The sequence below is a fragment of the Cervus canadensis genome, chromosome 2 (assembly GCF_019320065.1).
Source record: "Cervus canadensis isolate Bull #8, Minnesota chromosome 2, ASM1932006v1, whole genome shotgun sequence".
In the NCBI taxonomy this organism is placed as follows: Eukaryota; Metazoa; Chordata; class Mammalia; order Artiodactyla; family Cervidae; genus Cervus; species Cervus canadensis.
The window spans coordinates 30352640-30367739 of record NC_057387.1 but is presented as its reverse complement, the minus strand read 5'-3'; the positions used below and the strand labels follow the sequence as shown (position 1 = coordinate 30367739).

The 15100-nt window shown below is 48.7% G+C and overlaps 1 protein-coding gene across 2 annotated transcripts in view; it reads right to left on the bottom strand.

Moving 5' to 3' along the window:
• The window catches only part of KCND3 (potassium voltage-gated channel subfamily D member 3), a 236842-nt gene that overhangs the window by 15989 nt on the left and 205753 nt on the right, over nt 1-15100 (bottom strand). For both annotated transcript variants that reach the window (XM_043460325.1, XM_043460324.1), the window contains exon 3: nt 644-806. In XM_043460325.1, coding sequence (XP_043316260.1) covers nt 644-806 — 163 coding nt within the window. The remainder of the gene's footprint in view (nt 1-643; nt 807-15100) is intronic.

Sequence of the window (15100 nt, the reverse complement as noted above, 5' to 3'; positions counted from 1 at the left end):
GGGCACACCAAAACTTTCAGACATCTTTCCTCATCCTGTTCGCCTTGCCTAGCCTCCCTAAGGCGTGCTCACTGGACATCACTGGAAACATTTCCAGGACGCATGCTTAGTTTCCTGACTGTCAAGGGCAGTTCTATGCCCTATCCTACGATACCCTGAGGTGACTAAAGCCCGCTGTGCAATTTGTCCCTGAACTCAATGGCCTCAGAATGTTCTCCTTTCATAGTATTCATTTTTCTTTTTAGCAAATTTATTTTTGTCCCTCTGTTTGGTATAGGCTATTACAGGGTTCTGAAAAGTGATTATGCTCCCCGGCAAGCTCTTGGCTGTGGAAGGGAGGAGTCCAGGCGCTGCCCAATGTAAGTAGCTGCGGTCTAGGAGGGGTGGCCAGGGCCCAAGGAAACTGCACAGAATATCCACAAGGAGAACATTGGCTTGTGGGTAACTGAGAGTTTGTAGCCTTGCGCAGCTGACCGCGGTTGGCATGCAGGACATTGGTAGGTGGGGCGGCACCTAGGGTTGCTTACCTTCCAAAGCCAGAGGCCATCTGTGCAGGGATTCTCCCATGAGCTCTGTGTGACAAGGCACAAGGCCAAGGGCACCCTCTCGGTGTGGCCTACCCCTTTCCGGGTCTGAGGCTTACCTTCTGTGCTCTGCGTTTATCCGCTCTCTGATTCTGGTGGTAAATTCGGCTGAAGTTGGAAACGATCACAGGGACCGGCAGGGCAATGACGAGGACACCGCTCAGCGAGCAGATGGAACCGAAGATCTTTCCTGCAATCGTCTTGGGTACCATGTCTCCATATCTGAAAGACGAAGACAATCAGGTGTAAGGAAGAGGGGCCATTTGGGAAACAATCAGGCTCCCCTGCTAATCATTCACCCATTCACCCATTCATTCATTCATCTGACAGTTATTTAGGTGCCTGCTATCTTGAGAGTCCCTTGGACTGCAAGGAGATCCAACCAGTCCATCCTAAAGATCAGTCGTGGGTGCTCATTGGAAGGACTGATGCTGAAGCTGAAACTCCAATACTTTGGCCACCTCATGCAAAGAGTTGACTCACTGGAAAAGACCCTGATGCTGGAAGGGATTGGGGGCGGGAGGAGAAGGGGATGACAGAGGATGAGATGGCTGGATGGCATCACCAACTCGATGGACATGTGTTTGAGTAAACTCCGGGAGTTTGTGATGGACAGGGAGGACTGGTGTGCTGCGATTCATGGGGTCGCAAAGAGTCGGACCAGAGAAGGCATTGGCACCCCACTCCAGTACTCTTGTCTGGAAAATCCCATGGACAGAGGAGCCTGGTGGGCTGCAGTCATGAGGTCGCAAAGAGTCGGACAAGACTGAGCAACTGAACTGAACTGAACTGAACTATGTGTCAGGTACTATGATACAATCTGCAAGTGAACAAAACAGACAAGGTCCTTCTGTTCACAGAGACAGCCTCCTTCCAGGGGAAGACCATAACACTTAAGTGAATATATAAAAACATTGTAACTTCTGGCTCTTTCCAGGGAGAGAATAGAGATGGTGCAGTGCACGGTTGGGGAAGTGTGGTCAGAAAGGCCTCCCTGAGGAGGTAACATTTAAGCTAAGACCTGAAGGTAAAGAATCCAGCCACGCTACACACTTGGGGCAGAGCTACCAGGCAGAGGGAATAGACAGGACGGAGGCCCTGAGGTAGGAAGGGGCTTGGCCTGTTATGGGAACAATGAAAGGGCCAGCAGGACTGGCACGCAGGGCAGGTGGGGAGTTCTACAAAAGGAGACTGAGGTGGCAGGTGGGGGCCAGGCAGGGCCGACCATGCGGGGTCCAGGGGCCCCCCACAAGGAGCACGGGTTCCATTCCAAGTGCAAAGAGGAGCCATGGACAAGTTTCAAGCAGAACAACACGATTTCTCTTATGGTAATAAAAATAACAAAGAGTAAACCGCCTTCTGTTTATGTGAAAACTTATAATTTACAAAGCATGTTTACACATTTGACTCACATAAGCTCCACGAACCCTGTGAACTTGGAACCCCGATGACCACTGGACAGATGCAGGAGTCAAGGCTCAGGGGCATGAAGTGGGTTGCTCATGTTTGGGTACAGCTGGGAGCAAAACCCCCACCTCCTGCTTTCTCGTCTTTTCACATCATCCCACTGTCTTAAAGGGGTCTATGAGCTCCAGAACTCAGCCCCTTAAGCTGTGAAGACACTTTGGGACAGTGCCAGCCCCTCTCAGAGCTCAGAGAAACTCTCCTAAGTACTTCACACCCTGGCAGCCACCTCCTGGGACTGGCTTGGCCTGGCTCCTGCTCAGCCCCAGGCAAACAGGCCAGAGCCTTCTCCTCCAATCAATAAGATATGCTCAGCCGCAGTTAAGTGTTTAGCCTCTTCTTTATTGAGATCATTTAAAGGCCACGTTAGGTAAAGAACTGTGATGACTCCTTTGGCCAAAGCCAGAACCACCACCTCTCCCCACCTCTGTGCCCTCTGGGTGTCCGGAGCAGAAACAGCCTTAGGGTGACCTGGAATTGTTGCTGCTGAAATTGTGAGGCTCCAAGTCACTTGTCCTGAAGGACCCAGGTGTCCTGGGGTCCAGAAAGACTGTGGAAGGCGATGGGGGAGCCATTGCAGAACTGTGAACTTCTCACCCCTAACCCTAAGGGCTTGGTCAAAGGTGTGCCATGGTTGACACATACTTGGATGAATGGCCCCATTTAAGATTCTCAACACCCTTCTTCCTTCTTCTTCAGTGTCAAGGCCCTTTGTTCTGGCTCAAGCTGTCTCAGTCACACCACTGAGCGCTCCTTTGGGAGCACGGATGCTAGGTTTGCCTTCTCTGCCATGATGCTCAGGAGTGGCTTCCAGATAAGTGGTCCAGAACCTGGCTCTGATAAGACTCACCTAGCTCCACCTGAAATCACAGTGTGACCTTGGGGGAATGTGACTATGGGCCTCAGTTTCCTTGTCTCAAAAATGAAGATAATAAGTAACCAAGGTCATAATTCTGTTGTGATGTATTTGTTGTTGTTTAGTTGCTGAGTCATGTCTGACTCTCTTGTGACCCCATGGACTGTAGCCTGGCAGGCTCCTCTGTCCATAGCATTTCCCAGGCAAGAATACTGGAGTAGGTTGCCAGTTCCTTCTCCAGGGGATCTTCCTGACCCAGGGATTGAACCCATGTCTCCTGCGTGGCAGGCAGATTCCTGACCATTGAGCCACCTGCGAAGCCCCATTGTGACGTGTACTGCTCTACAAACAATAAATAGATTCACTTTTACCTAGGCATTCTGAAAACTATGGTCTCTGTTGCTGATGAGCTGATTGTTCCAAGTTCTAACCATCCAAGTGATGAAGAAATTTTTAGATAATATGATTGAAAGGTGGACATTGGGTACCTGACCATGGGTGAAAATGAGGCATGGTGGGAGTTTGTAAGAACAGTGTCAGGAAGGCTACATTTCAGTGATTGAGGTTGTGAAAAATGCTAAGGACAACAGGGAGGTTGTTTTCGCCACTGAAAGGAAAGTCACTCATCTGCTGGGCAGATGGTCTGCTGGAACAGACGATAGAAAGCTGACCAATGCAACTCCCATGCGCTTTCTGCCTTCTCCACGAAGGAGAACCTGCTTTATCTTGGGAAGGCAGGGACACATGTGGAGGAAAAAGTATCCAGAGCTTGAAGCAGGGGAGTGGAGAGCAGGCAAGTGGCCAGCTGTCTTCAGTGGATTCCCATCGCAGGCCCACCTGGATCCTACTGCAGGAGACAGGAGGAATGTGCAGATGGTGTTACAGAACCACTGCTCATGATGGCTGAGAAATCATGATGCTGCAGAGAAATCCCAGGAGTCTAAAGTATCAATATCTTTAAAGAAGGGGAAAGACGGTCTAAGGAACCACAGACCAGCAGGCTTGGCATCCATCGATTCTGTCAACCAATTCCTGGCAGAATTTGAGAGTGGATTATTAAGTGGACAGCTTGCGAGCACTTGGAAAATAAGCCTCATTGGTTCACTAAGCACACGTCTTGCCAGATGACCCTTATTTCCTGTTGTGAGAGGGTTAACCGGCTACAGACGGACTGCATCGTGACGTGTTCCTGCCCAGTTCTCTACACACTGGGCGAGCTGGAGGAACAGGGAGGGGATAGCAGCGTGGCTAGCAGGCACTGAGCAACCATCTCGAGTCTTCCGGCCCTTCTCAAAGATGATCAACAACAACAACAACAAAAAAGACGACCAACAGTGGTCCCAGGACAGCGAAGAAAGTTCCTGGTTTTCATGTTAGAAGGGTGTCCTTCAGTGAGAGAGTACTAAGCAAATGAAATGAAGATGGGATCTAAATTCAGGTCTACACTGGTGCATTCCAGAATTTTTTACTCATTTCAGGCCAGAAGGAGGCAGTGTGGCCTAATGATTGAGAAAGGAGACTGGCTTCAGATCTGGGGTTGAACCAGAGCCAAATGTTACTTACTAAATAGTTAAATGTCCTTGGGGAAGTTACGTAACCTGAACCTCTACCAATATAAATGGGTTTTATAAACCTAACTTACAAGGTTGTTGTGATAATTAATGAGATAATTCAGAAGAAGCCCTCGATGCTTTATCTGGGTAAATGTAAATTCTCTATGAATAGCCAGTGCGGAGGGTATCCAATATTTCGTCTGCTAATATCTTACTCACTCATAGGAACTGATCCCCTCCCCTCCCCATTATGACATAAACTCTGTCCAGAAGAGCAGGGTCTCAGAGGAGCTGCTATATTCTTACAAGCCTTCCCCAATATCCCTGCTCCCACTGGGGAGCATTTTAGAGCATTTTCAACACCTCTAATGGAAATTTAGTACTCATCCTGTAGTGATCATTCCACACTCCACCCTTCAGCCCTAGGCAACCACTAGTCTGCTCTTTGCCTCCATGGATTTCCTTATTTTGGACATGTGGTTACTATGTTTAGCAGTTGGAGGAATTGTACCATTTTACAACCCCACTACCAGTAAATCAGTGTTCCAATTTCTCCATATCTTCACCAATACTTGTTACCCTTTATCTTTTGATTCTAGCTGCCCTAGTGCGTGTGATGTGGTATCTCATGGTTTTTTCCTTTTTTACCCATTTTTTAAAATGGTAAAGTTAATTTACAATGAGGTATAGTTAAGGTATAGTTAATTTACAATGTTGTGTTAGTTTCAGATGTATAGCAAAGGGATTCAATTATATGTGTGTGTATATATATGTATAATGTACATATTTCTTTTCAGATTCTTTTCTCATAGGATATTACAAGATATTGAATGTAGTTCTCTGTGTTATGCAGTAGGTCCTTGTTTTTTTAATCTATTTTATGCATAGTAGTATGTATATGTTAATCCCAAACTCCTAATTTGTCTTTTCCTCTTCACCCTCCACTGTCTCCTCTATTAACCATAAGTTTGCTTTCCATGTCTGTGAGTCTATTTCTGTTTTATTAATAAATTCTTTTGTATCATTTTTTTAGATTCCACATATAAGTGGTATTATATGATATTTGTCTTTCTCTGTTTGACTTACTTTACTTCCTATGTTAATCTCTAGGTCCATCTGTGTTGCTGCCAATGACATTATTTCATTCATTTTTATGACTGAGTAATATTCCACTATATATATATATATATATATATATATTCCATTATATATGTGTGTGTGTGTGTGTGTGTGTGTATACACACACACCACATCTTCTTTACCTATTCATCTATCAATGGACATTTAGGTTGCTTCCATGCCTTGGCTATTGTGAATAGTTCTGCTATGAACACTGGAGTGTGTGCATTTTTTTAATCAGCATTTTCTACAGATTTATGCCCAGGAGTGAAATTGCAGGATCACATGGTAACCCTCATTTTAGTTTCTCACTGTGAGTTTGATTTGCATTTATACTGTTGGCTGATGGTGTTAGTCAACTTTTTCCCTCCCCTGGATTTTTACCCTTGAGACCAGATCAATCTCTTTCAAAGAAGTTGAAACTCAACTTAAAAAGCTCTGGAGTTACTGGCTGCCGTGCTTTCTGCCATGGGGAAAAGCCGGATTGTAGTTAGAAATGAAGCAGGCTGACAGTAGAAAGAGATGAGAGATGAAAAGGGAAATCTAGTGGAGGTCTGAGATCCTGTTCTAATTCCTGGAGAGGATCAGCTTTACTTTTGCCTTTCCTGTGGTTAAGTTGTGCAAGCCTTCTTTTGATTCTGCACACCAACAAATTATTGCTTTTGTTTAACCCTCTTCCATTTGGATCCTGAGACAATGACAATGATGATGATGCTGGTGATGATGTGGCTATGAAAGTGAAAGTGAAAAGTCACTCAGTCATGTCCGACTCTTTGTGACCCCATGGACTGTACAGTCCATGGGATTTTCCAGGCCAGAAAACTGGAGTGGGTAAGCCAGCCCCTTCTCCAGGGGATCTTCCCAACCCAGGGATCGAACCCAGGTCTCCCGCATTGCGGGAGGATTCTTTACCAGCTGAGCCACTAGGGAAGCCCAAGAACACTGGAGCGGGTAGCCAATCCCTTCTCCAGCAACTCTTCCTGACCCGGGAATCGAACCAGGGTCTCCTGCATTGCAGATGGATTCTTTACCAGCTGAGCTGCCAGGGTTGATTATTTTTAATCAAGCTCTTCAAATTTCTAAATGACAGCACTACTATAAATTGAGGTCTTTAGGAGTCAAAAGGATTTTTAGCAGATTGTAATCATGGGTGAAATCAACCAGATTAATTTCAACAAAGATAAATGACAACACCAGCATTTTGGTTCAAATAATCAATGACTTGTATAGCTGATGAGAGAGAGCAGCTTAAAAGCCATCCAAGTTAAAAATCACTGAGGGAATTGACTTTAACACAGCCACCAGTGTAACGCAGCGGCTCAAGACCTCACGCCGCCTTGAGCTGGACGGAAGGGAGTACGCGGACCAGAAAAAAGGAGTGGGTGCACGGATTCTGCTCCTTGGTGCAGACCGCTTCTCCGCTGCTGTGTGCAGTTCTGGGCACTACGTATTCTATAGGGCATTGATTAACTGGGTCATGTCCAGAAAGGAGAGGGAGAGATGATGAAGTTTCTGGAATTCATAGGGGAAACAATCAAAGGAACGGGATCATTTGGCTTTAAAGAAGTAGGGATGGAGAATGGAAAGATGAAAGGGAACAGTGTACTGGGGCATATGTTAGGCACTTTGGCATCACTAGATCACACGAAAGCCCCGCCAAGTAAGCTTAGCCCTCCTTAGAGATGAGAGGACAGTGAATTGTTCAAGGTCCTCAGGTAGTCAGAGGCAAAACTGCCTGGGTTAAAACCCAGGTTGGTCTGTTTACATTGTCCTGCTCTGTCTGTGAGATCCTGCTTCTCCAGGGGAGTGGATGAGGCTGTGCGAGGGAGAGGGTGGTGGTGGGAGAGGCTCTGAGGAGTCAGCTGGAGCCTACCCCCTTCTCAGCCATCTCTGCTCCCTCAGAGGCAGCAGTATAGCATAGCAGTTAAAAGTGTGGACTCTGAGCAGCAGACTATCTGGGGCAAGTCCTGGTTCTATCACTTGTGAGCTGGGTGAATTTTGTGCAGATTACTTTATCTTGTTTCCTGGGACTGATAATATAATAGTACCTACTTCACAGGGCTGTTGCGAGGGATTAGATGAGTTACCATTTGTAAAAGGCTCAATTCTGGCACATATTAAGAACTTTATAGACGTTTATTAAATAAACCCTGGGTCCAGGCCACTGTGGTTTCTAGACTGAACTTCTGTGAAAGCCCCTTAACCAGACACCTCACTTACACTTTGTTCTCCTTTAATTCACAAAGAACCATAGTCTTAAAATGCAGATCCAAGTGTGTCATTCCCTTGCTCAAATCACTTCAATAAATGTTGATCGAATGTGTGAGTTAATGAAGAAAACATTCCTTGCAATATGGTTGCAAAGATGAAATTCCTGTTCCTTAGTAAACACTCATTAGGTAACAGCTATTAGGACTGTGATGATCGTGATGGGCAGTGCCCCTTGTCTGCCTGCAGACCCTCCTGGGGCCCCTTGGGCAGGAACACTGATGTGCTGGAGCTAACAGTGATTCTCTAAGTCCTTATGGCCATGATGGCCTATTTTCTCCGTGGAATTTCGAGGAAGGAAAGGGTGAAGAAAGAAAAAAAAACAGAAAATGTCGTGGCCTAGAAAAAATTTTTCTAAGCCATAGCCTTATTTTTTTTCTGTCTTTCAGGCAAATAAGGACTCCCCTCCTCCACCCCCCACTGTGGCTCTGAGGGTGGAGAAAAACAAGGGACAAGAAAAGCCTCTCCTGGAGGTGACACACAAGATACAGGGGGCTGTGGTGCTCACCCCAGACTTAGGACCCTCACAGCCCTCAGCTGGGGCCAGGGTGGAGCCAGCGGTCTGCCGCTGACCTGGTGGGGTTCTGGGCTCACTGCTTCCCCCCCAGCACATCCTCGGTAATCCGCAGTGATGTCTGGGCTGTGGCAAGAGCAGGAAAGCTTACCCTCCTAATATGGAAGGCTAATTAATTTGTATTAGGGCTTAGGGATAATTAAACTTTTTATCTGAACTTAAGCTGCACAAACCACCCGCCTTGTACAATTAATTGCTGCCTTCATTTCCTCCTCCAGGAGCCAAGAGATAAGTGCAAGCCAAGCTCCCCTGTCTGATTCTGCCTTCCTCTCTGGTAGGGGCAAGGCTGTGCATCTTGTGGGGAGTCTGTTCTTTCCTGGAGGCCAGGCCACGGCCCATCCCGGCCGCAGGGAGCTCAGTCGAGGAGGCACATCCTTGATGAGTTTCTGCCGGGAGGAAGTCTCCACCTCACAGCGACACCCACTGCTACACCTACCTCCTCCACTGGGATGATCGTGAACTTGGCTTCTGCCTCTCTTCACCTGTGCTGGGTGCAGATGGGGGATGAGAGCTGCCCCTGGGGCTGGAGTCAGGCTGAGGACAGGGGATAGAGCAGTGTGAGCTCCAGGCACTCACACCCCGGGGTTGCCTCCCTGTCTGGAGGTGGAGGACACTGGTCGGCCACCCTGGAGGACACTAATGCCACAGCCTGGCTGATCAGCTCGCCTTTTGACAAACATCTGGTCAGCCTCCTTTCAAGTCCAAATCCCTGCCTGTGGAGCAGCACAGCTGTAACTTTTTTATTTGGCTCTTAAATCATGTCAGGTCCTGCAAATCCATGATCTCATTTGTTCCTCCCAGCAGCCCTAAGCAACAGATGCAACATCACTCTCATTTTACAGATGAGGAAACTGAGGCACAGAGTGATGAAGTAATATGATGGTAGTCATGTAGCCAGGGGCTTCCAGGGTGATGCTAGTGGTAAAGAATCTGCCTGCCGATGCAGAAGACCTAAGAGGTGCAGGTTCGATCCCTGGGTTGGGAAGATCCTCTGGAGGAAGGCATGGCAACCCACTCCAGTATTCTTGCCTAGAGAATCCCATGGACAGAGGAGCCTGGTGGGCTAGTCCACAGGACGGCAAAGAATTGGACATGACTGAAGCAACATAAAACACACAGTGGTAAAGAACCCGCCTGCCAAGGCAGGAGACGTAAGAGAGCTGCGTGCCATCCCTGGGTTGGGAGGATCCCCTGGAGGAGGGCATGGCAACCCCACCCCAGTATTCTTGCCTGGAGAGTCCCATGGACAGAGGAGCCTGGGGGGCTACAGTCCACGGGGTCGAAGAGTCGGACACGACTGAAGCGACTTAGCATGCACGTACGCATTTAGCAGAACCGGGACGTGGATCGAGCCTCTAAGATTTCAAAGTCCCCCTCCCACCCCCACCCCGCCCCCGACCACTACAGGTTACTACAGCCCAAAGTCACAGCCCCTGAGGGGTCAACATGGCAGGCAGCAGTCCAGTTGGAGAGTCAGGGCGGGACTTTGGAGGTGACCAGATCCAGGGCAGCGGCCTAACCATACCATGCCCTGTGCTGCCGATTCTCGAGGAGGGGGACTTGGGAAATGAAATGAAAGCCCCATATTACTCCTCCTTCCTACCGCATGTCCCTCCTCCCCCAGAATAAAACCACCACCTCTCTGATTTTGACCCTACAGCTCAGCGCTCTCCTGAGCCCCAGCAGCAAGCCCAGAGCCAAAAGGATGGGCTGGCATTTTGGAACCTTGAGGTTCCTCTGTAGACCTCAGGGAAGTGGGGTAGGGGTGTGGACGCAGAGAGGAGAGCTGAGGCTTGGAGCAGCGGAATTCAGTAATAGTTCAGTTTTACTTAGCATCAATATGTGCCATTCGATCTTCATAACAACCTTATGAGGTATAATTAGAATCCTTTTTGAGATGAGGAAACCGGAGCTCAGAGAGATTAAGTTAACATGCTGCGAGGATCATCAGCCAATCCAAACCAGTATTCCAAATCGGGTTGGTCTGACTGCAGAGCACTCTCTTCCTTACTCTGCCTGTTGCAGGAGGAGAGAGAGAAGTCAAAGGACTTGGCTAGTCCACGTGAGAAAATAACTTCAAGAAAATGGAGACACTTCCAAGGTGGTGTGAGCCCAGAAGCCTGCTGGGACACTCTCAGGTGTTGTGGGAGGTATTTCTGGGCTCTGCCAGCAAAGAATCCCAGGAAAGGGGGACGGATGACCTCTCCAGGTCTTGCCTGTTTGGTCTGCCCTGCAGGCTCCTGACCAGTAAGGAGGCTGTGGTGACAACCTCCTTGTCTTACCACCTCAACAGCAATTGCCCTGGGGTGACAAAGTTGGTTCCTCTAAATCAGCCTTCTCAAACTTCAGTGTGCATTAGAATTGCCTACAAGGCTTGTTAAAACATAAACCACTAGGTCTCAGCCTCACGCTTCTGATCCTGTAGGTGTAGAATAAGACCTGAGAATCTGTGTTCTAAGCAAGCTGCTAAGTGACACTCATGCTGGTGATCCAGGACCACGCTTAGAGAATCACTGCTCTAAACCATCCTCTCTCCGGAGATCACAGACCTGTCAGAACTAGAAAGTGGTGGCAGTCACTGCACCTTTACGCCTTCCTTAACAAACCTCTGATTCATGGGTTCGCAAAGAGTCGGACACGACTGAGCGACTGAAATCAACTGAACTGAATAAACCTCTCAAGATGGCTGCTTTTGCCATTGGCGTAAGTGTCCTCTGAGCACAGGGCCATCTCTCTCTGCATCCCTGGTGCCCGGCATGTTGTGTGATGCACAGCAGGGACTCAACACGTGAGAGTGCTTAAGAGATAAAACAACCCCTCTGGTGTGTATTCCATGAACTGTCGGGGACTCCCGGACTTACTCCTTCTGGAATCAGATTGCAAGCTCCAGGAGGGTGGAGGCTGCTCCCTCAGTACCTGTAAGCATGCCTAGCACATGGTGAGCACTCAGATATTTATTGAATGGGTGGATGGGCTATGAACAGATTAGTAATGGAACCTCAGCAGACCAGACCACCAGGGAGCCCTTTGGCTGCAAAATATCTAAATCCTGGATAAAATACACTTTTGATGCCTTGCTGAGTTCACTTGAAGCGGGGGAAATGTATTTTACCCCCAGTAGAAAGGACCAAAACAAAAGGGAAAATCACAACTCGGAGGAGGGTACAGTAACAGAGGGAGGAACACTGATGCTCTGAGGACGTGTGCCAATAAGAACCTGGTGATCAGTGACCCGTCACTGGGAAACTGAACCTTGGGCCAATGACAGAAAGGAACTCAGAGTGTTCAAGTGAAACCAGCTCTGCACGTGGGCTGAAGTGCCCCCAAAATGGTAGTACTAGCTGGCTTATGGGCAAACCAGATTTAAATCCTGTCCTGGGAAGTCTTCTTTAATCCAGGCCTTTGGGATTCCTACAGATTAAGATCATGTAAATGTGAGTTTGCTTTAAAAAAATCATAAGGAAGCAAACAACCATGAGTGAGAGTCAAAAGAGGAAAAACCCCCATAGATTTAGCCCCCTCCCTCCCACCCCCAAAACTTCAGATACTGGAATTGATAGATGCCAGAAGAGTTACACATGGAAATGACTTCTTTTCAAAATAAAGGATGGAATCACAAAGATGAACTACAATAGAACACTGTCAGAAATGACAGATATGAAAAAGAACCAAATGGAGCTTTGAGAAGTGAAAAAGTGAAATGCTAAAATTAACTATGTCTGAACACAGTGCCTTAATCCAACTGGTTATCCCTGATGGGCTCAGCTTCTGGAGTAGACATCCTCTCCTCAAGCTTATCCTCAAGGACTTTCATATTGTCACTCAGTCAAAAGGCCCTTGTACCCGAGTCCATGCCTGTCATGACCATTAGGAGGACAGCAAAGACCAAGGAGAGGCCTGCAGCAGCCTTGTCACCAAAAGAGGCGATCGCTGTGATCTATCATGGTGCTGAGTGAGGCTTGGTTCCTGTAGAGACACAGTCTCTTTTGCTCACACAGCCCCCAGGAAAGACACCCTAACTCAGATGAGAATATATAGGATAAGCAGACAGCAAACTAGTGTTATCACCAGATGGGAATGGTGCCAGCCACCTTTGTATAAAAACCAGGGAAGGAGATGTAATCACATTCACTATAGGTCTCCTGTCAGTGGGAAAATATTCAAATGAAAATTGGAATTTGATTATTTCTTGTGGCATTTCCTAAATCCCCAGTCAGTGGTTCCCTGAACTGTGAGTGGGCTTGCTCTGAGCGTGTGCTGCAAGGGCATTTATTCTTTGGAAGGAAGAAGCTGAGGGCTGAGACCCCACCCCACCCTAACTGGACCCAGGCCTGGGACGAGCCTTGTCAGACTTAGAGGGGGCCCATGCCCTGACTCGGGGTGCCTGTGGGCCAGGAGTCATGTCAGCATGGCCAAAGTTCCAGTCCCAATCTTGACAGGCGTGCTCTCCTGGAAATTAGGTCTTGCTCATCCATCCTCCCTGGTCTCAGCGCCCCAGAGACTTGTCCCCGTTTACCCCCTCTGCACCCTTGGGAGCGGAGGTTGATAAGAAAGAGAGGTACATGCATCTGGCCAAACCACGGTGCTCCCTCAGAGACCCGGTCCCCCAGGCTCGTGCCATCTGCTTCTCTTTCTCCACATGGCCATCCAACAGCCCTTCTCCCTGGGGCAGTTTCTCCGCCTTCTGCCACCCTGGACTGGCAAGCGCTTCTCCCCCACAAAGGGGAGCCCTAGCACAATAAACCTTTGGTTGGCACCGGGGTGGGCTAGTATGGCAGAAAGTCGGGCTGACTTTGGGAGAAAGGGGGGTCATAGAGTACAGGAGAGGTGGGGGGTGTGGCTGAGTCAGATTCCAGCTGGCCCTCCTAAAGAGGGTAGGCACTCAGGTCAAAGTCCACAGAGGTGATGACGTGCCAGGACACAGAAGCTGTGGTGCGTACGTGGTGAAGCAGACAAATTCTTTTTGGGGGGCTGCACCAGGCAGTAGGTGGGAATCTTAGTTCCCCGACCAGGGTCTGAACCTGTGCCCCCTGCAGTTAGGAAGCAAGGAGTCCTAACCACTGGACCACCAGGGAAGTCCCAAAGCAGACAAATGCTCGAGCACAGAGTATCTTCGGTTGTGCAGAACTTCTCTAAAGGTCCAGTCTTTTTTGGTGTGTTTTTTGGTTTTTTGGCCATACAGGACAGCATACGGGATCTTGTTTTCCCTGACCAGGGATGGAACCCGCGTCCCCTGCAGTGGAAACTCAGACTTAACCACTGGACTAGGGAAGTCCCTGAAGGCCCAGTCTCGTCTCTGCCAGCACACCTCTGATTCTTTCCCCTGCAGCTCCATCTGGCATGGTGGCAGGGGTAGTGACCCGGGAGGATTAGGGACTGCAGGATTGAGAGAAATTTAAGCCCCAGGCCAGGTCAGATTGAGGTGCTGAGTGATTTAGCCACTTGACCCTGTATAACCATCACCGGGCTTCCCTACTCATCACAGCACTCTGCCCTCCGTGACCCACTGGGTAAATCCATTCTATTTCAACTGCCCTTCCCAAGTCTTACCTGGCCCTTCTCCCCTCTACCCTGTACTGTCTAATAGCAACTTCTTTCATCTTGGGTGTTCTCCCTTCCCCTTTTCACCCATTCTCATGCTCTAAAGACCAGGAGACACTCTCTCCCATTAAGCCTCATCTGAACCACACATCTTTCTACTCATTAGAGGGGAAACTCCATGAGAGCAGGCCTGGCAGCATGCTGGACAAACACGGTGTCTCACCAACCTGACATCACCATCTTGAAGACAGGGTTTTCCTTCCGTGTTACCACAGTACTTCGGCCTAGTGGACGCACTGTGGACGGTTCAAAGGTACTTTCGGGGGTCGTGGACTAAATTCAGTCATCATTTCTAGGGCAACTTTCACCTTGAACCTGTGCATGTTGTGTGTGTTAGCCACTCCGTCATGTCCAACTTTTTGCGACCCCATGGACAGTAGCCCTCCAGGCTCCCCTGTCCACCACAGGATTCTCCAGACAAGAATACTGGAGTGGGTAGCCATTTCCTCCTCCAGGGGATCTTCTGACCCAGGGATCGAATGCAGGTCTCCTTCATTGCAGGCAGATTCTTTACCATCTGAGTCAAATTCAGTCATCATTTCTAAGGCAACTTTCCCCTTGAAAAGTACCAGAACTAAATTCTTGGGTCCTCAAGACACCTCATCTGAGGCGCTTGAAATCCTGCTCTATGGCTTGAGGCTAATTTACATTTCCACTGAGCTATAGAAACCCCAGAAGCTTTCTTCCACATCTTACATACTGCCAGCTCCAGACTCAGAGCTTCTGGGTTTGGTTCAGTTCGGTGCATTCACTGAGCTTTGATCACCCGCCTTGAAGTATGTGTTTTGTTTTGGAAGGTGGAAATGAGCCACAGGCTGGACTCTGCCCCATCTGATGGCACCCCCTCACCCTCCTGCCGCCCCGGAAACCCGACTGGGGAAGGGAATGGTGAGGAGTTGGCCCGCACGGCCCTCAGCAAGTGCCTGGCCTGTGACACCTGCCTGGAGGGGAGCCTGGCCCCTCTGGACTCAATCTCTGGTCTCTGGGTCTCTGAGCCTTTGCCTGTCTTTCTCTCTCTGTCTTACCCTCATGTCTATGAGAGGCTTCTGGTGTGTGACACCCTTGAACAGCATCCCCTTTT